The 24,440-nt window shown below is 38.3% G+C and overlaps 1 protein-coding gene across 6 annotated transcripts in view; it reads left to right on the top strand.

Annotated features, from left to right (window-relative positions):
- LTBP1 (latent transforming growth factor beta binding protein 1) overlaps positions 1-24,440 on the top strand; it is a 740,867-nt gene that overhangs the window by 585,097 nt on the left and 131,330 nt on the right. For all 6 annotated transcript variants that reach the window (XM_049870392.1, XM_049870391.1, XM_049870390.1 and 3 more), the window contains 3 exons: positions 7,316-7,438; positions 9,732-9,854; positions 20,331-20,453. In XM_049870392.1, coding sequence (XP_049726349.1) covers positions 7,316-7,438; positions 9,732-9,854; positions 20,331-20,453 — 369 coding nt within the window. The remainder of the gene's footprint in view (positions 1-7,315; positions 7,439-9,731; positions 9,855-20,330; positions 20,454-24,440) is intronic.

Raw genomic sequence — 24,440 nt, 5'->3', positions numbered from 1 at the left:
TTACATTTTTTTCTGGTTATAAAAACAATATAAGCAGTTGCACAATTCTGTGAATATTCTAAAAACCATTGAATTATACGCTTTAAATAAGTAAATTTATTGGTATGTGAATTATATCTCAGTTAAAGTTACTATTAAGAAAAACAATCAATATTCTTTATAGAAAATTTAGAAAGTGCACAAAAGTAATAAGGATAAAGTAACAATCTCCTATCATCTCATGAATATTCATCTCATGGATATTTTAGTAGCTAAAATTATATTCTATGTACAATTTTGTGTCTTGCTTCTTTCACTTATCATAAGAATTTTTCATCTTTGCAAACAGTTTTAAAGCTTACATAATACTCCAGTGTATTGCTATGCCATAGTTTTTTTTGCTCTTCTTCACGTGTTAACCAAAAACTTTTTTTTCAACTTCTCATTATTACATAAAAAACTATAACAGGCCTCTTTTTTTAGTGTAAAAGTGTGTCTAAGTTTAGGATTACTACTTTATTCATAAGTGTGAACTATCGAGTAAGATAGTCAGAATTTTTTTACTATTTTGACAGGATAATATTAATTTCTAAGTAAAAACTGTGTATTTAATTCTGAGGTTTAGTATTTATTTTATATCCTTATCCCTTTTAATAATTCCTTGTATACATCTAATTATTAAGCATTTATTTTAAATATTTATTGAACATTTGTATTTCCTCTTCTGTTAATTTGTGTTAATATTTTCCCCATTTATCATGTTTTTCATTTTTTAAGTCATGGTAAATTAACACTTTACAAATAAAATGCGTATAAACATAAATATCTGTGTAGCTTTGTACCTATATTGCCAACCAGCCAGTTGCTGTTCAGTCAGTTCCAACTCGTGGCAACCCCTGTGTATCAGAGCAGAACTGTATCGCATAGGGTTTTCAGGGGCTGATTTTTTGAAAGTAGATCATGAGGACTTTGTTCTGAGGCACCTCTGGGTAAACTTGAACTCCCAACCTTTCAGTTACCCAAGTTAACTTTACTACCCAGGGACTCCACATTCCTTTTTTCTGGTAAACTGTAATATGTCCAAGGTTTTTCTAATTTTTCTTTTTATTTTATAATTCTTTTGTTTTAAAGTTTCTCTGTGGTCATATCTATAGATTGCTTCTTTTCTGTTTTCTCCTATTGCTCTTATATTTAAAAAACAGCTTATGATCCTTCAGAGGAAAAAAGGCAATAAATAAGATTTTTTTTCTTCCCTAATTAACTTTCTCAAGTAAGAGAGGGATTTAGGGTGATAGTTAAAAGCAAGCAGTAAATGGACATGGTAATGTCCTATAAGAATGGCAGTGCCTTCTCCTGGTGGTAGGGAATTTCCAGGCACTTGAATTTGGTGCCTTGCTCCTTTCTTAACACTAAATACCAGCCACTCCCAACCATGCATCTGAAGCTGTAAGCCAGAACACTAGGCTCATCTTCCTTTTGTCAAGGTCCTTTTCCTCTTGGTCCACATCCACAGGTGTACTATTGACCCCATAAGCCAGACATCTCCTCAGACGAAATTTGACATGGGAATCGTCTAAAGAGCATTATTTCTTCCCCCATATGCAGGATTAGTAGTGGATGAAAATCTAATTTTAGAAGTCACTGTTAACCTTTATTTGATTGCTTTATCTGGATTGGAGTGCCTGGGTGGTACAAATGGTTAACATGCTTGGCTCCTAACTGAAAGGTTGGACGTTCAAGTCCATCTAGAGGCCCCTCAGAAGAAAGACCCTAGTGATCTACTTCCCAAAGGTCACAGCCACTGAAAATGCTGTGGAGCACAGTTCTACCCTGTCTCACATGGGATCACCGTGAGTTCGAGTCAACTCAACAGCAACTGTTTTGGGGGTTTTTTTTAATCTGTTTTATTTCCACATCCTGTTGTTTTATCTTCTTTCTTCTTATCTACTTGCTTCTTTTCATCTGCTTATTAATGAAAACTCTTGTAGTTCAGTCTCACCCTTAACATTCCAAACTTACCCGTTGCTACTGCATTCTTCAACTTGCATTTTCTGACCCATCTAAGTTGGTAGCACAACTGCCCTGTGAATATTCTGTGCTCGTGTCAACCCAAGCACCTGCCTCAAGTACCCACCTCCTTCCTCACTGCTTGCCTGAATCCTGGCTCTTCCAGTGGTTCACTCTGCAAATTTAAATAAATTACTTTAAGTTTCCAGACTTCATATCATTCCTAAATTTAGGGGACTGGACTTTCTAAAGGTATAATGCTTACAGTAAATGTTTGATGAATGAATGGCTTATTACCACTGTCTTTTCTCTTGGCTGTCACCATCCCAGCTGAGCCTGCTCCTCTCTAATAGTTCTCACTAGTATCCCAGAAGGAGCCCTGGTGGTGCAGTGGTTAAAGCACTCAGCTGCAATCTGAAAGGTTGATGATTTGAACCCACCAGCGGCTCTGTAGGAGAAAAGACCTAGTGATCTGCTCTTGTAGAGATTACAGCCTAGGAAACTCTATGGGGCAGTTCTGCTCTATCCTATAGGGTCGCTATGAGTCAGAATCGACATGAGAGCACAGCACAACTTTACCCTAGAATTCACTCCATTTATTTGTGTCACCACCTAGGACCACTCATAATTTCCGAACTGTGTAGAACTCTGCTGGGCTACTGCAGAAGCTGTTCTTCCTCCCTTTCCTTCCTTTCAAAAATACTGAGGAGTCAGCATGTTCCAAGCATTGTGCCCAACTGCAGCTGTTACTGAGAGTCTTTACTGTCTCAGAGAACTTTTACTTGTTGCGGTAGGTGGAAACCTACAAGAGATAATTAGAGATAATAAAGCATATTAAGAGGCAGTATAACTACCTTAGCCAAGTGAAGAAGGTTAACATCATCCGTGATGTCATGAGAATTTTGTCATCAGGCTCGGTAAAGTAGAGGGGTCAGCAAAAAAAGGGAAGACCCTCAATGAGATGGATTGACACAGTGGCTGCAGCCACGGGCTCAAACATGGCAATGATTGTGAGGATGGCACAGGACGGGGCAATATTTCGTTCTGTTGTACACAAGGTCGCTATGAGTTGGAACCGACTCAGTGCCACATAACAACTGATACTATGTGAGGAGAAAGGCACTTCAAATCTGTGCTGTCCTTTCCAAAAGCCCATAACTCCAGTATAATCATGATAGAAACATGAGACAAATCCAGAAGGAGGAGCTTCTATAGGATATCTGGCCAGTACTCCTTGAGGCAGTTCAGGTTGTGTAAAAGCCATGACTGACTGGGGAGACAAGAAAACTAAATGCAGCGTGGCACCCTGGATTGGATCCTGAAACAGAAAGAAGACATTAATGGAAAAACTGGCGAAATCTAAAAAAAGTACAAAGTTTAATTAGGGGGAAAAAAAAAAAAGGCCGTGTATTAGATTTTGGGTTCCTGGGTGGCCCAAATGGTTAAGTGCTTGACTACTTTAAAGGGGAGGAAAATTTAATAGGCAGAGAAAACAGTATGTGCCTAAGCTTGGAGGTGGAAAAGGCCTGTCATCTCTACTTGCTGTTTGACTTTGCCCTCCACCCTGATTCTGGTGTCTTTCCATTACGATTCAGTAGTATCAGCAAAATCCTCATCTCCTTTAGAATCTCACCTATGGTCTATGTGTTCTCCTTACTCCTCTATCGAAGTACTTCCTTCTGCTGTAATAAATTATATAGCACTTTTCCTTTTATTATCGCGTAATATTTTCCCAAGTCACACCGGCTCATGGATGCCAAACTCATCCCAGATCATAAATCTGTTGCCTTTCCAACATCCAGCACCTCTGCCAATCTCATCTTGATGATAGTCATAAACATTTCCTTTGTCTTCACCTCACTAAATATACTGACGACTTTCTTCAGATTGTAAATACGTTATGTTGTATTTTAATTTACTGCTTGTTTTCATTGACTTCATTGTATCTGTACATTTTTGCATTGTTATTTCCTAATTTTATAAATACCTGGAGATACTTTCTGTTTTAAATCTGAGCTGGATTTGTCACTTGCAAAAAGCCCCATAAAGAAGTAGCTTTCATGAGGAATAACATTTTTCTTCATTTCTTGGCACAAAAGAAAGAAAATGTTTGCCTTGTAAGCTTGTTTTATTAGAAAACTTTCTTTCATCTTAGGAATTTTGTCCCCCATCAGAAAAGAAAAATGCTTTTTTAATCCGTAGAATTAAGCTGCCACTGTTCTCCTTTGCCATTTTAAAGACCCGATGATCAGATCACCTTGTTCAAGATAACTGGGCTGCCTCCAGTTATTCCAGATGTGTGTATCGTTACTTATAATGAATTACTTCTGAAAGCCTTCGCATCATAAATGAGTAAGCTACTAAGATGTCTGGCAGACCCAAAAGTACTTGGCGTATATCCTTGTTGCATACGTCTTCACATGGGAGTGCTTAATTTGTCTTCTTCTATGAGAAAGTCAAAAAGAGTTAAAATGTTATCAGACATTATGTGGGATTCAACCAGCTACATGAGCTGTTATCAGTCTTAACAAGATCTTGAACTGACATCTCAAATATCTTATAGAATGTGCTGAAACACAGTACAATGTAGGCTGCCCTTTGCTGCCGACCAGTCCTGAAGCTAATAGTCTTGGAGCATTGGAAAGGTGTAAAGTAATTCTTAAAATGAAATTCAGCTTGCTTATTTAATTCTCTATTAACAGTTAGGATTTGGAAGCCAAGACTTGCTCAATAATGCAATCAGTAAAATGAGTAAAAGTTTCTAGCCAATTAAAGTAATTGCTATGAAAAATTAAATAAAATTCCTGATTCCTGGACTCCAGTTACATTAATAGTTTGGGTGAACTGTTTTAGAAAACATGCAATAATCTAATGCCTTGCTTATATCAGGCTACAGATTGCAAGATTAATGCCTCATTAGAGATTAAGAAATGTATCTTTGCCCAGGAAAGAGGCAATTATCAATAATACTTGAAGGAAAGAACTGTGCAGTTAATCAGATTATTCTGGCAGAAATTGTAAATTACATTTTAAATATTTTTAGAAAAAATAAGTTACATATTAATCTTTATAACAAAGTTTCTTTTATAAAAAATCTCATTTTTCCTTTTATTATCATTATCTTTATAAATCCCATCTTTGAACATCTGCCAGTGAATATCTGAGAATAATAACATCAGCTGCAATTACACATTACAACCTTATAAATAGTACATATTACTAACAATAAGATGTGAAAGACAAAAATGGACGGTCATAAGTGCAGTTGTTGTAACTCGAATATGTCGTTAGTAAGGAACTACCTCTTTTTCAGTTTTGCATAAGGCTGAACATAGCGTGTTTTTCATCTTAGCTAATCTTCACAACCAACTTTTAGCACAGATGAAGATCAACCCTACAATGTTTTAATAATTACAAGCTTATAAGCTAAAACTATTCAGCAGAACATCCTGAGGCTATGTCTTCTGTGAGAGTGTCAAAAGGAGTCCAGAGTACTACAAATGTCAGACATTATGTGGGATCTAACCAGCTACATAAGCTATTGTTGGTCTCAACAAGTTCTCGAACTGGCATCTTAAGTATTTTATAGGCAAGTTAGAATTACCTAATTAGATCAGACCAACACAATGGCCAAACAAAACTTTCAGGAAATGAACTCTACTTCTACCAGAAGTGTTCAAGTTATTGGTGAGAACCAAAAACCCATTGTTGTCAAGTCAATTCTGACTTACAGCGACCCTATAGGACAGAGTAGAACTGCCCCATAGAGTTTCCAAGGAGTGCCTGGCAGATTCAAACTGCTGACCCTTTGGTTAGCAGCCATAGCACTTAGCCACTACGCCACCAGGGTTTTCTTATTGATGAGGCTAGTCCTTTATTTCAGTTTTGTAACTTTGTATCCATGGCATTTTCTAGAACACATATAAAGGATTATATTCTTTCTAAGTCAATAGCTTTATCTTCAACCAAGGTATTTTTTTAAATGTTCACTTATCACTTTCTCCTTTCACATTCCAGCAGCCATCATTTCTTTTGGCTTTTTTGTTACTTTGAAAATTAACTCAGTGTCCTTGAACATGACCGTTTGGCCATATAGTTCTTCAGCTTCTAATTACAGTAGAAATGTCTGCTTCTCTCCATAACTGCCTACATTTTTGGTTTTAAATTCATGTAGAGTTAGAATTCTACCTTCTTTCACGCAGTTCTACAGCCTATGAACCATTACTTTGTTTCAGGTTCTGTTTTCAGCCCTAAAATATTTGATACTATTTCTGCTATACCCAAAAGTATGAAAGAAAGAGATGGAGAGGAGCTTGATGTGGTAGTATAGTTTTTATTTGCTTAGAAGTTTCTGTCTGCCTTAGTTATCTAGTGCTGCTATAACAGAAATACCGCAAGTGAATGGCTTTAACAAAGAGAAATTTATTCTCGCATAGCTAGGTGATTAAAAATCCAAATTCAGGGTGCCAGCTTCAGGGGAAGGCTTTCTCTCCTTGTCGGCTCTGGGAGAAGGTCCTTGTCATCAAACTTCCCCTGGTCTAGGAGCTTCTTAGCTTAGGGACTCCAGGTCCAAAGGATGAGCACACTCCTGGCTTTGCTTTCTTGGTGCTGGGAGGTCCCCCAGTTTCTTTACTTCCTTCTCTACTTCTTTGTCTCAAAGAGATTGACTCAAGATACAACCTAATCTTGTAGATTGAGTCCCATCTCATTAACATAAAAAAAAACCCAGTGCCATCAAGTCAATTCCAACTCATAGCGACCCTATAGGACAGAGTAGAACTGCGCCATAGAGTTTCCAAGCACTTAACCACTACTCCACCAGGGTTTCCCTCATTAACATAACTGCCTCTAATCCTGCCTCATTAACATCATAGGGATAGGATTTACAACACGTAGGAAAACCACATCAGATGACAAAATGGTGGACAGTCACACAATACTGGAAATCCTGGCCTAACCAAGTTGACACACATTTTGGGGGAATACAATTCAATCCATAACATGGTTTATTAATACTTATGTGTGTTCTACAGTTTAGCATACTGAGGTTAATACCGGGAATATTGGTAGACTGAAACATGCTGAAATTTATAGCATTTCACTTAAGAAGTACTATTATCTTTGTAATAATAACCCTAGAACGCGTTTCACAGAAAACTGCATTTTTCTGAGTAGTCCTTTTTTTGTTTTTTTTTCCTTTTTTCTATTTTTAGAAATTTTTGTCATGGAAGGCTGTGAGGGCAGTAAGTTTATCATCTTAAAGTTCAGCCAAAGGGATGTTCTAGGTATAAGACCTAATTTAAACAATTGCCATTGTTTGTGTTTACAGATATCGATGAATGCCAGCAAGGGAATCTATGCATAAGTGGGCAATGTAAAAACACCGAGGGCTCCTTCAGGTGTACTTGTGGGCAGGGGTATCAGCTGTCAGCAGCGAAAGACCAGTGTGAAGGTAGGAATATGGCAGCGCGAACTACTGTGCAGTCAATAAAGTGAGTGTGCATTTTGGAGACTATGTGATGAACCGCTTATGGTACCAGAAAGCAAAGGACTTAAAAATAAATGAGGAAAGTCAGTGAAACAGGATAGAAAAGTATTAAACTGCTGATCAGTTGGTGTTACTATTAGGAAGAAAAATTATTGCTGTCTTTACAATTCTTTACTGCAGAAAAGAATTTCCATTGAATATATTTAAAGTAGTTAAGACACGCTAGAATATTAGCAATTGGAGGGCCACTATACCAGCTTGGTATTATGCTACAGAATGTTTACTACCTTGGTTTTTGTGTTTATTTGATTTGTAAAATCTTTTTCTTATGAAATATCACTAAAGAAAACTTTTCAGCAAGGCTGAAATAAATATGCTCAGGGAAAAATTTTATGAAATGTGGCCGGTCGCAGAAAGCGGTATTGAGTAGTCTGGACTTGCTGGAGTTGAACTTGGACTTAAAAAAAAATTAATTGAACTTCACACAGAAATACTTTCGCTTCACAGTAAGTGTATGTTTCCTGAGTTTGAAAATATGGCATAACCTGAGACAAGCACTAATATCAAGAATTCTTGAAAAGAAATGTCCTTTATTGTTTAAGAACAGAGTCAGCTCTATACAAGACCAATTGTTTTACTATAAGGAAACAAATCATATCCATGTCTACATGTAAAATTTGTTATAAAAGAGACAATTCATGATATTAATATAGATAGATTTACCAATATTATTGTAACTTCCCCACTTATGTCTTTGTAGAACGTAGAAAGTCATTACAATACCTAATCTAGAAGTAGAGAATGAGAGGACAGACACACAAACGCACGTGCGCGCGCGCGCACACACACACACACGGAGAATGAGGTAATTTGTTCTAGATTCTGTGAATCCCCCTTAAAGCTTTTGTACTCTATTTTATGACTCCTGACCCTAGTTATCTTAAGTATTCATGAATACATACTCTGTATAGAAAACTACAAACGAATGTATAATGAGAGGAATGTTCTACATGTGATATAAGGCTGTAATATGCATAGTCCTTTCTTTTGAAGAGCATGTGATGTCATTGCCAAAGATAAGTTGGGCACACCCAGAACCACCTTCCAGTATATCAATACGGCAAGACAATTTTAGGTACCAAATGCTACAATGAACAAAATGCTGCCATGATCAGCGTGGGGCAGAGTAATGGTGCAGGGTCCCTGTGGGAACCGATATTTATGTTGTATTATAGAATCACATTGACAGAAGTAGATAAATGCTTTCAAATGTTAAACAAAGTTGATCAAAAGACAACATACTAATTGTAAAACACCAGGTCCTCTAAAACCAGGTCCTCTAGGGAGTAATAAGGAATGTGTTAGACATAGTGGCTACCCTCAGGAAACTTAAAATCTAATGGTATAAGATAAAATAATTGAATATATGCGTTATATTATGTGCCTTTTATGTGTGGGTAGCATACGTGTATGTGAGTGAGCCTGAACTTAGGATTGTAGTTACAGAACAAACGGTCTCTAAGCCAAGGAAGGATACATGTGTCATGGGAGAGAGTCAGTGGCAATGTAGATACCAAATGGGCTGAGAGAAGAGAAGGTGCCATTGGATTCTGCCACAAGATTCTTGTTGTTATCAAGGGCGATAGAATGGAAGTCCAACTGAAGGGCAAATTAGTGAAAAAGAAATGAAGATGTGTGTGTCATGACTCTTTAGATGAGGGGTCAGCAACCTGTTTTCATAAAGAGCCAGCTAGTAAATATTGTAGGCATTGTGGGCCACGTGATCTCGGTCTCTGTACTTAATCTGCTATGAAAGGAGCCATAGATCATATATAAATGCTGTGTTCCAGTATAACTTTATTTATAATAAGTGGTGGTGGGCTGTATTTGGCCCATGACTATAGTTTGCTGAGCCTTGCTTTAGACTGTTACAGGCCTAAGTACTGTAGTTGCATCTATAAAAGAAATTCAAGAAGGTTATTTGAGGTTTACAGATTATTGCAAAATATTTGCCACTCATCAGTGAACAGTGTGATAAATATGTACACATTCCTATCCCCCCAGTTAAAATTTTAAGTTCATCTAGAGTTCTTCAGTGGGGAAATTATTTACCTTTACCAGAGGTCAGTTTAAGTCATGTAATGAAAACTCTAATATAAATTACCAATCATGTAGTTTATAGACCTCCTTTACATGAATGACTAAAAATGTTTTTAAAGCACCACTTTTACAGTTTTCTTTTTAACCTCTTGCATAGATATTGATGAATGCCAGCACCGTCATCTCTGCACTAATGGGCAGTGTAGGAACACAGAGGGGTCCTTCCGGTGTGTTTGTGACCAGGGTTACAGAGCATCTGCCCTTGGAGACCGTTGTGAAGGTGAGAACTGTGCCTCACGTCAGAATCGGGGGAAATCTGGACATCATCCTGGCCTCTGTCCTTGAGCCCAGCCTCTTGGCTTCACGGTTGAGGACATTGAATCCCAGCAAAGTCTTTACCCCATGGTCACACAAATAATGCAAGAAAGGACTAGAATCCAGATTTTCTTTGTACTCCTCCAAGCTGTATTACAGAATTGGGCCAGCTGAAGGGGTAAAAAATCAGTTAACTTTTCTCAGCACAGGTGATTTATCTTGGGTCCATAGTTCTGAACTATAACACCTAATTTATGCAAGATCAACATCCACAAATGTTCCATGTCAGTAAAAACAAGTTAATTTTCCAGATAAATTGAAGGACTTTAAGAGCCAAACTTTAATTTTAAGCTTTTTGCATAAAATATTCCTAAATATCCCACTCGTATAGCATTTAACAGTCATTTACACTCTCACTACCTACTATGGCTCTGGATATCTCTGGGGTAGTTAGGGATGCTCCTCTAGGCCTTTGTACAAATTGGGAAACATCTTCTCTCCCAGTGTGATTCTTTCTCTCCTTCACTGTCAGTCTCCTGCTTGTGACTTTCTTTGTGTTCAGTATCGACCTAAGGACCAGTTTTTCGCAGCTCATATGCTAACTCGTATGCATTTAGAGCCCTGTTGATTGTGAAACCAGGAAACTGGGCAAAGCAGGTCTCCTCTGAGTGAGGGTCTGAAAGAGTCTACCCTTGAAAGAAGTAGATGAGCTTTGTGGTGAATGGTTTTGTGGCACATATTTGAACAGCCCCAGATTGCTTTTTCATTTCCTTCCCAGTTCTTGTTTGGGAGAGAACCATTGTAGTGTGCAAATAAAAACCTGTTGCCATCAAGTCAATTCTGACTCAGAGTGACCCTATAGGACAGAGTAGAACTACCCCATAGAGTTCGGAAGGAGCGCCTGGTGAATTCAAACTGCCGACCTTTTGGTTAGCAGCCATACCACTTAACCACTGTGCCACCAGAGTTTCCATCTTGCATTTCTGAGCTAGAGAATTCGGCTCAATGAGTCACAAAGTGGCTGAGTTGTCATACACTGCTGCTGAGAGTATAAAATGGTACAACCCTTCAGGAAGGCAATTTTGGCAGGATTTCAAAAGTCTTAAAATGTACATTGTGTTGGATCAGTAAATTAACCTCTGGGATTTTATTATAACAAGTAATGTTCCTCAAAGGGTTAATAATAGGAGGAAAAAGTTGTAGTCAACCTGACTATTGAGGAGTAGGCAGATGATCAAATAAGTGATGAATCAGAATAATAAAATATGATTGTGTCTGAAAAATTGTGTTGGGGACCGAACCATGTATGCGTAATGTTAATGATTCATCATAGTAGAATTTCAAGATGGGAGGGACAGTCATGGTGGCGGGTGGGGAGGTAAGATCAGAGGCTGGTCATGGAAGAGCCTATTCTAGAAGTGGTAAGGTGTATGCTAAGGTGCTGAAAACCTAAACTGACCGTCAGTGTCTCTTCAGCCCCAGTTCTTAGCCTAGCCAAGAGGATAACCAGCCCGTCAAGTCTTGCGGAATGGATCCTCATTACCAAACCTGTTGCTGTTGAGTCGATTCCGACTCATAGCGACCCTACAGAAAAGAGTAGAACTGCTCCTATAGGGTTTCCAAGGAGCGGCTGGTGGATTCGAGCTGCTGACCTTTTGGTTAGCAGCTGAGATCTTAACCAGTGTCCCACCAGGGTTCCAGATCCTCATTAGGGCATGTTTCTTTTATCTGGCTCTTTTGATGTGTAACCATCTCATTAGAAATCCAAGAGTTTTATTCTAAAAACATCCATTACCAAACAAAACTTTTTAGCAAACTTGTTCTTCATGGTTAACATATATGTTTGTAAGATAAAATGTGTTCCATAAGAAATTTCCTTTTGGAGTATAGAATCAGTCCCTTTTCTTATAAAGTCAAGGCTGATTTCCTTAGTGTGGTAGGTTATAAATAGGGCTACAGTCTATCCAACTAATTTAGAGCTCCCTTTAAAACTATGGAAACCCTGGTGGTGTAGTGGTTAAGAGCTATGGCTCCTAACCAAAAGGTCGGCAGTTCAAAAATCCACCAGGTGCTCCTTGGAAACCCTATGGGCCAGTTCTACTCTGTCTTATAGGGTCGCTATGAGTCGTAATTGACTCAACGGCAGCGGGTTTTTTGTTGTTGTTGTTCTTGAAACTATATTAGCACTTCAGCCTGCTAATTCCCAACTTGTGTTGTATCTGACCCTTCTCAGTGAAATTGAGCCTTAATTACTCAAGCTGTTGCTGTTCACATGCCTTTCACAGCTGTGAAAGGAAGAGCCATCTTTCTTGTTTGCTTTTCTATTTACATGTGTAATTTTCCCCTAATAACTCTGGCATGGTCCTTGTTTTCTTAAAGTGTTATCCTGCAATCCTACTGGCCTTCTTCTAGAGTCAGAATCCCAAGTGTTGCACTCATTTCTGTGTGCTGCTTATTCCAGCAAACTCAGTAGCCACTCAGCCTGATGATGATAGGTGGCCCATTGTCCTCGCTGTCAGAGGTTTTGGGCATCTCAGCCTTCAAAGGCTCTGCCTCTGGCTTCTTCCCCTTGCAGGCAAGACCTCTAATTCTGTGCGGACCCTAACACCCTCCCCAGACCCACCCGGCTTTCTCTCTGCTAGCCCATTGCAAAGCCTGAGAAAGACTACATTACTTTCCTGTCTTCCTGCGGCCCTTCTCTTGATCATTTCTTCATATCATGAACCAAATCAAAATAGTGGGGAGAAGTGATTATATTTCTTTCCTTCTTGATTTCTTTCCAAATCAGAAGCAATCATTTATGTATTCATTCAGTAAATATTTATTGAATGTCACATGCATGCCAGGCACTGTTCTGGGCATCAAGAATAAACCAAACAGAAAAAAAATCCCCAACATCTACGGGCTTACATTCTAGAGAGGGAGCCAACATTAAGCAAGATAAGTAAAATACATAGTTCGTTAAATGGTAATAAATGTTCCAGAGAAAATGGAAGGATGTGTGGGAAGTGCTGAGGGCAGATGATGATTTTGAGTCAGGAGGCAAGCAGAGGCTTTCCTGAGATGATGACATTTGATTATTTATGGGAAGAGCATTCCATTCAAAGGAACAGCAAGTGCAAAGGCCCAGAGGAGCTTTAGGACCTTGGCTTGCAATGCCTATTCCATATTTAATGAAGATTTCAGAAAGGCAATTGGACCTGTGAGTCTGGAATTCAGGGATGAGTCCTGGGCTGGGACTTATCAGCATATAGATGGTGTTTAGAGCCATGAAACTAGATGAGATCACCAAGGGCGTGAATGCACCTCGAAGAGGGAAGAGGTCCAAAGACTGAGTCCTGGGCCATCTGACATTTAGAAGTGAGGGGAATGGGGAGGACCCAGGAAAAATGATTGAGAAAAAGTGGCAGTTGGGGAATGAGAAATACCAGAATCCAAAGTGTTTCAATGAAAGTGTTTCAGTGAGGAGGGAGTGATGAACACTGTCAAACATTGCTACTAGGTAAGACGAGGAGTGGGAGTTGATGGTGGGATTTAGCAAGTTGGAGGTCATTAGTGACCTTAATAAGCACAGTCTTGGTGGAGGGGTGATCAGAACTGACTTTTTCTAGAAAGACCCGTTGTCCTCCTTAAAGTATGTTCCTCAGCTCCTAGATGGAATCTATCTTTTCACACCATCCCAGACCTGCAATTGCAGTATAGTCTTTAAGGATAGTCAAACTAAACCTGAGTCTAACATAATGTACTAAGTTTTAAAACAAATTATTTATAAAATCTTAGAATAATGCTGTGTTTTTCTGACATGCATAATTTCTCTTAGATTTTAGAAAATGAATGACAATAAAGATTTTAATGTAGCTTGAACAAAGCTAACATGCATCCATTATGCCAACGGAAACATCTAGGTAATGGCTTTTTCCCCTTGTTGCTGAAATTAATATTCTCAGGGTTCTCCATAATCTTTTTTAAATTGAGATTTTTCACGTAATACTAATAATCAGATATACTTTTTCTCAGTTCATTCTCTCAGTTTCCTCTAGAGCAACAAAAGAAAGATTAATCCTCCTGCACCCTTTAGGAATCGTTAAAGTTAAAAAGACTGACGATACCAAGATTCCAGGAAGATGTGGAGGAATGAACCCCTCTCCCATTGTTGATGGGAATGTATAATAGTGCAGCTAGTTTAGGAAACAGATGGGCAGTTTCTTCAGATGTTAAACATATACCTACTATATGGCCCAGCCATTCTACTCCTAGGTATTTGCTCCTGGAAAATGAAAGCGTAGTTCACACACAGACTTACACGTGAATATTAATAGAAACTTTATTCGTAATGGCCAAAAAAAAAAAAAAAAGGAAATGGCCATAAATAGAGAATGAGTAAACAAATTGTGATATATCCATACAATGAAATACTACTGAGTTCTCAGAGAGAACCACTGATACACACAAAAACTTGAATGAATTTCAGAAATACGATGCTGAGTGGTAGAATCCACACACAAAAGGGGCATAGGGAACCTTTTGGGTGATGAAAATGCCTCTAACTTTTGATGATGGTGGCCACAATGATGTATATACAATTGTCAAAACTCATCGAACTGGGTGCTTAAAATAGATGCATTTATTGTATGTAAATTGCATTTTAGTAAAGTTGAAGAAAGCTCTAAAGAAAAAGTGATAATCTCTTTAGTGGTGACTCAGTCATGCCAGCTGTGTCTTGTGTTTTAGTATCAGTTTTCAGAGACAGCTTAACTGTGGGTGAACATTCGTCATAATAACTTGTTTTTATTTTGCTAGAATGAAATAATGTGCTACCTTATTTTTATCCCTGGATGGCACAAATGGTTAAGCACTCAACTACTAGCCGAAAAGTTGGCAGTTCAAGCCCACCTAGATGCTTCTGGGAAGACAGGCCTGGCGATCCGCTTCTGAAACACCACAGCCTTAAAAACCCTATGGTGCAGTTCTACCCTGCACACATGGGGTCACCATGAGTCACAATTGACTGTACAACAACTAATAACACCAATGATCTTATTTTTCTTTTATTTGCTCTTTGAGTGGTACAGAAGATAGTTAATGTGTTGATTGGGTTCTGTGAGGAAAATTTGATTTGGTGTCACATTGCTGAATCAGACAATGAGGAGTATAAGAGAGACTACAACAATGGCCCCCATACTTACTCCTTCCTGGAACCTCATGTGTATTTTAACAGCAATCATAATTATTTGCAAGAAATGCCATAAAATGCCAAATTCTGAGAAAACAGAGGTTTTTGTTCTTTAGCATTCTTAAATGCTAATAATTTCAATCTTGTACAGACACAACAGAAGAGGGACTCATGGAGTATGTTAGGAATAATGAGCTCTGACTAGGAGTAAATGTGGTAGTAAACAGCCCTCGAGAAAGATCATTCAGTGAAAGGGGGCCAATAATTGTCTCACATGCTCACAGTCAAAACTCATTATTGGTTATGTAAACCATATTCAGTTGCACATGTGCTCTAAATATATGTATATTAAAAATATATATCCAAGGAAGACTTAACATAGTAAAAATGTCTATTCTACCAAAAGCCATCTATACATACAATGCACTTCCAATCCAAATTCCAATGACATTTTTTAATGTGACGGAGAAACAAATCACCAACTTCATATGGAAGGGAAAGAAGCCCTGGATAAGTAAAGCATTACTGAAAAAGAAGAAGAAAGTGGGAGGCCTCACTCTACCTGATTTTAGAACATATTATACAGCCACAGTAGTCAAAACAGCCTGGTAATGGTACAACAACAGGCACATAGACCAATGGAACAGAATTGAGAGCCCAGATATAAATCCATCCACATATGAGCAGCTGATATTTGACAAAGGCCCAGTGTCAGTTAATTGGGGAAAAGATAGTCTTTTTAACAAATGGTGCTGGCATAACTGGATATCCATTTGCAAAAAAATGAAACAGGACCCATACCTCACACCATGCACAAAAACTAACTCCAAGTGGATCAAAGACCTAAACATAAAGACTAAAATGATAAAGATCATGGAAGAAAAAATAGGGACAACGTTAGGAGCCCTAATACAAGGCATAAACAGAATACAAAACATTACTAAAAATGACAAAGAGAAACCAGATAACTGGGAGCTCCTAAAAATCAAACACCTATGCTCATCTAAAGACTTCACCAAAAGAGTAAAAAGACCACCTACAGACTGGGAAAGAACTTTCAGCTATGACATCTCTGACCAGCGCCTAATCTCTAAAATCTATATGATTCTGTCAAAACTCAACCACAAAAAGACAAACAACCCAATCAAGAAGTGGGCAAAGGATAAGAACACGCACTTCACTAAAGAAGATATTCAGGCAGCTAACAAATACATGAGAAAATGCTCTCGATCATTAGCCATTAGAGAAATGCAAATTAAAACTACGATGAGATTCCATCTCACTCCAACAAGGCTGATATTAATCCAAAAAACACAAAATAATAAATGTTGGAGAGGCTGCGGAGAGATTGGAACTCTTATACACTGCTGGTGGGAATGTAAAATGGTACAACCACTTTGGAAATCTATCTGGCGTTATCTTAAACAGTTAGAAATAGAACTACCATACAACCTAGAAATCCCACTCCTCGGAATATAGCCTAGAGAAATAAAAGCCTTCACACAAACAGATATATGCACACCCATGTTTATTGCAGCTCTGTTTACAATAGCAAAAAGCTGGAAGCAACCAAGGTGTCCATCAACGGATGAATGGTTAAATAAATTGTGGTATATTCACACAGTGGAATACTACGCATCGATAAAGAACAGTGACGAATCTGTGAAACATTTCATAACATGGAGGAACCTGGAAGGCATTATGCTGAGCGAAATTCGTCAGAGGCAAAAGGACAAATATTACATAAGACCACTATTATAAGATCTTGAGAAATAGTATAAACTGAGAAGAACACATACTTTTGTGGTTATGGGGGAGGCAGGGAGGGTGGGAGAGGGTTTTTTACTGATTAGTTAGTAAATAAGAACTACTTTAGGTGAAGGGAAGGACAATACTCAATACAGGGAAGGTCAGCTCAACTGGACTGGACCAAAAGGAAAGAAGTTTCCGGGATAAACTGAATGCTTCAAAGGTCAGCAGAGCAAGGGCGGGGGCTTGGGGACCATGGTTTAAGGGGACTTCTAAGTCAATTGGCAAAATAATTCTATTATGAAAACATTCTGCATCCCACTTTGAAATGTGGCGTTTGGGGTCTTAAATGCTAACAAGCGGCCATCTAAGATGCATCAATTGGTCTCAACCCACCTGGATCAAAGGAGAACGAAGAACATCAAGGTCACACGATAACTATGAGCCCAAGAGACAGAAAGGGCCACATGAACCAGAAACATACATCATCCTGAGACCAGAAGAACTAGTTGGTGCCCGGCCACAACCGATGACTGCCCTGACAGGGAGCACAACAGAGAACCCCTGAGGGAGCAGGAGGTCAGTGGGATGAAGACCCCAAATTCTCACAAAAAGACCATACTTAATGGTCTGACTGAGACTAGAGGAATCCCGGCGATCATGGTCCCCAAACCTTCTGTTGGCCCAGGACAGGAACCATTCCCGAAGACAACTCATCAGCCATGGAAGGGACTGGACAGTGGGTAGGAGAGAGATGCTGATGAAGAGTGAGCTATTTCTATCAGGTGGACCCTTGAGACTGTGTTGGCATCTCCTGTCTGGAGGGGGGATGGGAGGGTAGAGAGGGTTGGAAGCTGGCAAAATTGTCACAAAAGGAGAGACTGGAAGGAGGGAGCAGGCTGACTCATTAGCGGGAGAGCAAGGGGGAGTATGGAGTAAGGTGTATATAAACTTATATGTGACACAATGACTTGATTTGTAAACGTTCACTTGAAGCTCAGTAAAAAAAAAAAAGAGTAAAAAGACCACCTACAGATTGGGAAAAAATTTTCAGCTATGACATCTCTGACCAGCGCCTGATCTCTAAAACTATATGATTCTGTTAAAACTCAACCACAAAAAGACAAACAACCCAATCAAAAAGTGGGCAAAGGATATGAACACGCACTTCACTAAAGAAGATATTCAGGCAGCTAACATACCTGAGAAAATGCTCTCGATCATTAGCCATTAGAAAAATGCAAATTAAAACCACGATGAGATTCCATCTCACTCCAACAAGGCTGGCATTAATCCAAAAAACGCAAAACAATAAATGCTGGAGAGGCTGTGGAGAGATTGGAACCCTTATACACTGCTGGTGGGAATGTAAAATGGTACAACCACTTTGGAAATCTATCTGGCGTTATCTTCAACAGTTAGAAATAGAACTACCATACAACCCAGAAATCCCACTCCTCGGAATATACCCTAGAGAAATAAGAGCCTTCACACAAACGGATATATGCACACCCATGTTTATCGCAGCTCCATTTACAATAGCAAAAAGCTGGAAGCAACCAAGGTGTCCATCAACGGATGAATGGTTAAATTATGGTATATTCACACAATGGAATACTGCACATTGATAAAGAACAGTGACGAATCTGTGAAACATTTCATAACATGGAGGAACCTGGAAGGCATTATACTGAGTTAATTAGTCAGATGCAAAAGGACAAATATTGATAAGACCACTATTATAAGATCTTGAGAAATAGTATAAACTGAGAAGAACACATTCTTTTGTGGTTACGAGAGGGGGAGGGAGGGAGGGAGGGAGAGGGTTTTTTATTGATTAATTAGTAGATAAGAACTACTTTAGGTGAAGGGAAGGACAATACTCAATACAGGGAAGGTCAGCTCAACTGGACTGGACCAAAAGCAAAGAAGTTTCCGGGATAAACTGAATGCTTTGAAGGTCAGCTGAGCAAGGGCGAGAGTTTGGGGACTATGGCTTAAGGGGACTTCTAAGTGAATTGGCAAAATAAATTCTATTATGAAAACATTCTGCATCCCACTTTGAAATGTGGCGTCTGGGGTCTTAAATGCTAACAAGTGGCCATCTAAGATGCATCAATTGGTCTCAACCCACCTGGATCAAAGGAGAATGAAGATCACCAAGGTCACACGATAACTATGAGCCCAAAAGACAGAAAGGGCCACATGATCTAGAGACTTACATCATCCTGAGACCAGAGGAACTAGATGGTGCCTGGCCACAACTGATGACTGCCTTGACAGGGAGCACAACAGAGAACTCCTGAGGGAACAGGAGAACAGGGGGATGCAGACCCCAAATTCTTATAAAAAGACCAGACTTAATGGTCTGACTGAGACTAGAAGAATCCCAGCGGTCATGGTCCCCAAACCTTCTGTTGGCCCAGGACAGGAACGATTTCCGAAGACAACTCATCAGACATGGAAGGGACTGGACAGTGGGTTGGAGAGAGATGCTGAGGAAGAGTGAGCTACTTGTATTAGGTGGACACTTGAGACTGTGTTGGCAACTCCTGTCTGGAGGGGAGATGGGAGGGTAGAGAGGGTTAGAAACTGGCAAATTGGTCACGAAAGGAGAGACTGGAAGGAGGGAGCGGGCCGACTCATTAGGGGGAGAGTAAATGGGAGTATGTAGTAAGGTGTATATAAGCTTACATGTGACAGACCAACTTGATTTGTAAACTTTCACTTAAAACACAATAAAAATTATTTTAAAAAAATACATATATATATATCCAGGCAGCATCAAACTTGTTTTCAATAGCTGCTGAGTAAACGACTTTAACCAAGCATTTTCTTCCTCCTGATACCACTTCCTGTCAAAGCCCCTCTTACCCCTCCTCTGAACCTTGTGGTGCTATCAAGACTCACAGTAAATTCCTTCTGTTACATGGTGACCATTGTGATACCTCTTCTGTAAATTCCTGGCACCTAAGGTTGGTACCAGTCTTCTGATAAATAATTACCTTTTGTTATTTTGTGAAGTGTTTAGGACCTATAAAACATTTTAATATTTTTTGTGTTTATTTTTATTAATACAATTTCTTTTTTGACCAAACATTTCTTTTGTAGGGCAAGGCTCATGCCAAACACTTAAAAATTTTTCTTATAATGCATAATACAGAATCTTGTGAATAGATGTTTAACATATATTTAATGATTGCATATTTAAAGAATTTTTTTCTGTCATCACCAAGAAAATTATTGTTTGTTGCATAGTTTGAACTTTCCTTTTTCCAATTAATTTTATTTGATGTTAAAATTTCAGAGTTTATATATTGCACAAAGTTAAAATCCTTGAAAATGTTTTATTTGTTAACTCTAAAAATTGAAAAGCTAACATCTATATTTTTAATTAAAATTATTACAAATGAGAAAATAATGTAAAAGTGTGTGATTTTGTGTGTAAGGGAAAATGTCAAATTTTCATACATGTAGTTTATTTAGTTAAAAAAGTTTTCTCTTATACTTGATTTGTAGATATCAACGAATGCCTGGAGGACAGTCATATTTGCCAGGGAGGAGACTGCATTAACACGGCAGGGTCTTATAATTGTACTTGTCCAAATGGATTCCAGCTAAATGACAATAAAAGATGTCAAGGTATTACTCTTTTTTATTTTTAAAGTCCTTTTTTTATTTACATAGTTCACCATTTCTGTGATGCTTCTTGGTGACGGTCTGAGGTTTTGTCCCTTTTTTTATGTACATAAATGAGCTACAGCAATTTGTATTATTAAGATAGCCTTCTTGGGGTCTATATGGAGGACAGGAAGTTCTCTCTTTGCATAAGCACTGTGCTAACTGAGACACATGCATATCAGAACTATATTCTCGCTTCGCATGGTTCGTGGTAACTTCTCAGTTATCATGGGCTCAGATCACCTGGGCTTTGCTGGTCCTTCCCTGAACCCACCTTGGTATTTGAAACTATATTATCTTCCTAAGCATTTTTATATCCTTGCTGGGCATATTTAGGTGGTGTATATCTGTGCTTTCCCTGGCCCCTATTTTTATTGATTATTCCTCATTCCTTTTTCTGATCCTAAAAAGCCTCAATAATAATTCAGTCAAAAGTGGAGAAGACAGGATTTTATATTTTTTCATCCCCAAATGATACAGTGGAGCTAGGGTACTAGTAAGAACACAGCAACTATCACAGCCACAGCTTCAGTTAAACACCCACTGTGGGCTGAGTACTGTGGCTGCCTCATTTAGTGCTCAACAACTCAAGAGGCAGTTTTTCTTATATCCTTTTGATGTATGATTAACTGAGGCTCAGAGAAGTGAATTAGCATGTTCTAGCTGACAAGTCATAGAGCTAAGATTTTTTAGGATCTTTTCCCACTACTCTTCCCCACGTTGCCATAAGAATTATTACATTTATAGTCAAAGGAAACAAAACAGTGAGATTAAGTGATTTTTTTCCCAGGATAACACACTAAGTCATTGTTAATGCCAGGGCTAAAAATTCAGATTGTGCGTACCCTGTATCCTAACGTTTTTTGCTATACCTGGCTGCCCTACAAGTTGTCCTACATTTACTAAGCTGCCTATTTTATCCATTGGAAACTCACACTTATATTTATAATTTATGTCTGTTTATTTCTGATACATAGATAAATATTTTTCTTGTCTCTCTGCCATTATGGAACTCTGTAGTGTATCCCGAAGTATAAATGAATAGTATGTCCACTGATAGTGAGTATTTATCATTTTTTTATTCTGGATTGCCATAAAGTGTATCACCTTTCACATGCCCTAAATTACAGCATTCTTGAGGGGGAAGATGATGTCCAATCTCTAAGATGCGGCACCGGAATAATATTAGACCCATTGTTTCTCCACACCGAGCTGTCTGTCACGGAGATATGAAGGACATTGGTCTTGACCTCATGAAACTTGTTTTTTTTTTTTTTTAATAAATTACTGATCCCGAGATTTAAATCTACTGCTCTGTCCCTTATTTAATATCATCTATTGATTTTCCATCATGATGTATTATTGATTTTCCATCATGATGTATTATGGTGAATTTAAATTTTCCAGGTTTTTTTTTTTAATGTAGAGATTAAATGTGCTTGGATTTAATATAGTAGAGGAGGAGCATTTGAATTATAAGTGTGTATGAGAATATTTTCATTTTGGGATTTTGACATTTTAACAAAATGAATGTTGACTTATATGAAAGTGCCAAGAGATGCCAAGGAATTGGATCCTGTTTTTATTACAGGCTTTTTGGCATAAAAGCAATATTCTCTCTTTAATTGCCTCTTTTGTCACAGATTTTTTGACAGACTAGAGACAAAACCAAGACTTAGTATGGATGGACCAAGCTTTCGTATCGCAGATTTTATAATTTAACTAACAATCTGATGTAGTTGTCTGGTTTATTAATCATATTCCTATTTTCTCTCAATGCATTGAATCCATGTCTGTGGTTTGATATCAACCTAACAAATATGTGATTGCTCTGAACATATGGGATTTTATTGACTGCTATTCAGCTGCTAACTAAAGAGTCGGCAGCTCAAATCTGCCAGGCGCTCCTTGGAAACTCTTTGGGGCAGTTCTACTCTATCCTATAGGGTCGCTATGAGTTGGAATCGACTCGACGGCACTGGGTTTATTATTAAATTGACTTCATTCTTTGCCACATTGATGATTCCTGTTTTCCAGAAGGAATTAATGTATCTGCTTGAAATATTTAAATCTAAATAGCTCAGATGTATTCCTGAAGCAAGTCTTAGTACCGTTTGAAGCATAATGTCAGTGAATCTCTGATCCATCTGCATTTCTTCTCCTAGAAGCTGTTTATAGTGGCGTGTGTACCTACCTTGTTTCTAATCATCTTTCTTTGTTGTGTCACTGGAGGCAGCTTTGTGATCTTGCTTTCTGCCTGAAGTTAGCCTACATCTGTCTAATCACGTGATCATGTCAGCATTCTATAGATAGCTATAGATTTCAGAGTTTATTTTAATGCCAAATATTTAATTGATGGCACTGCTAATAACCGTGGGGCATATTTGAATAATGATGTGTGGTAGGCATAAACATTAAAACTTTCCTAATAATCCAAAGATCCTTCCATATTCAGCAAGGCATTTTCAACGGGAAGTGTTTTTGCATTTCTCTTCCCCCTTAAAAGTAATGATGATACACAGACAGCATGGAAATTTAGTATCGATAGTCTCTGTAGGAATGTGGCAGGATACATTTGAGATTCAGAACACACTTGAGTTTCACGTTTTGACTTAGAGATGCCAAGATGAGAATTTCTATGGAATCTCGGACCCATGAAAGAAACCCAATTCAAATATAGTCTGGCTTTTAGCTCTGAGTTACTGCAGCATAGTTTAGAAATACCTCAATAAGTGCAACCCAAATTGAATGCATATGTTTCTCTAGTTCCAGATATTCATGTTGTTTTTTTCTTAGCAATTTCCCGGAAAAAAGTCTTGGGGAATTTGTCTTCAGTCCCTGTCATCAAACTTTTTAGACAGTTATTTGTTAATCAATGACTTCTTTTAAAGCAAGAACTGTGTGTACATTATTCCCTAAACAGAGGTGCAAACCAGGTAGCTTTGAATGGGCCTGAGGTATTAAATAATATTAGAAGAAAGTGCTGGGTAGCCAAATCTAGGGCTTGACAAGGTGGATAATGATCTTGGGCTAGATCCCGGGCCAAAAGAATTTTATGGCACCTTGCTGCCCAGGCAGAGATAACTGTAAGCAGCCAGTGGGAGAGAAAGAATGGAACTGAAAGCTAAGAGGAGGTCAGAGTTCAAAAATGAATAAAACCTAAGATATTATCAGTCCTTAGAGAGAAAACATTGGAGTCCCTGGGTGGCACAAATGGTTAAGCACTTGACTACTACCTGAAAGATTGGCAGATCGAACCCACTGAGAGGCACCTCAGAAGAAAAGCCTGGTAATCTGCTTTGGAAGGTCACAGCCTTCAAAACTCTACAGAGCAGTTCTACTCTACATGCGTAGGTTCTCCATGAGTCAGAATTAACTTGAGGGCAACCGTTTTTGTTTGTTTTGTTTTGTTTTAGAGTGGAAATGTAGAAGATACCAAAAATTTTATAAAACCAGTGAAAAATTTCATAGAGTGAAATTATATTGAGAAATATACAAATAGAAAATGATTCATTGCTCTTCCTTGAAATATCTGAAAATTGTCATTAACAATACTGGAAGAATTTTTAAGAAAATATGAGTAATTTCTGGGTTTTTTTTTTTTTTTTTTTTTTTTGATTCAGCGATGGATAGGCCAACTAGTCTGAATTATGTGGCAGATAGAAGGGTAAAGAATTTGGGATTAACAAAGGTAAATGAATAAATCAGTGATATTGTCAGAATTTCTGTTGCACAATGGGATTAACACAGCACAAGGAAGCTCAAGAGACCTTGGATGCAAGGAAAGGGGCGACTATACTGAGGAAGAGAACCACAAGGTTTGTAGCTAAGTGTATTATAGAGGTCACTAGGAAGGACTTCTACCTGTACTTTTTCCACGTTCCCATTAAGCTTTGCAGTCATTTGTGTGTGTCTGCCTCTCGCATTAAAATTGTGAACTTCCTAATG

Source organism: Elephas maximus, chromosome 26, assembly GCF_024166365.1.
Source record: "Elephas maximus indicus isolate mEleMax1 chromosome 26, mEleMax1 primary haplotype, whole genome shotgun sequence".
NCBI lineage: Eukaryota > Metazoa > Chordata > Mammalia > Proboscidea > Elephantidae > Elephas > Elephas maximus.
Note: the sequence above shows the minus strand (reverse complement) of the source record. Positions and strands in the feature narration are given on the sequence as shown.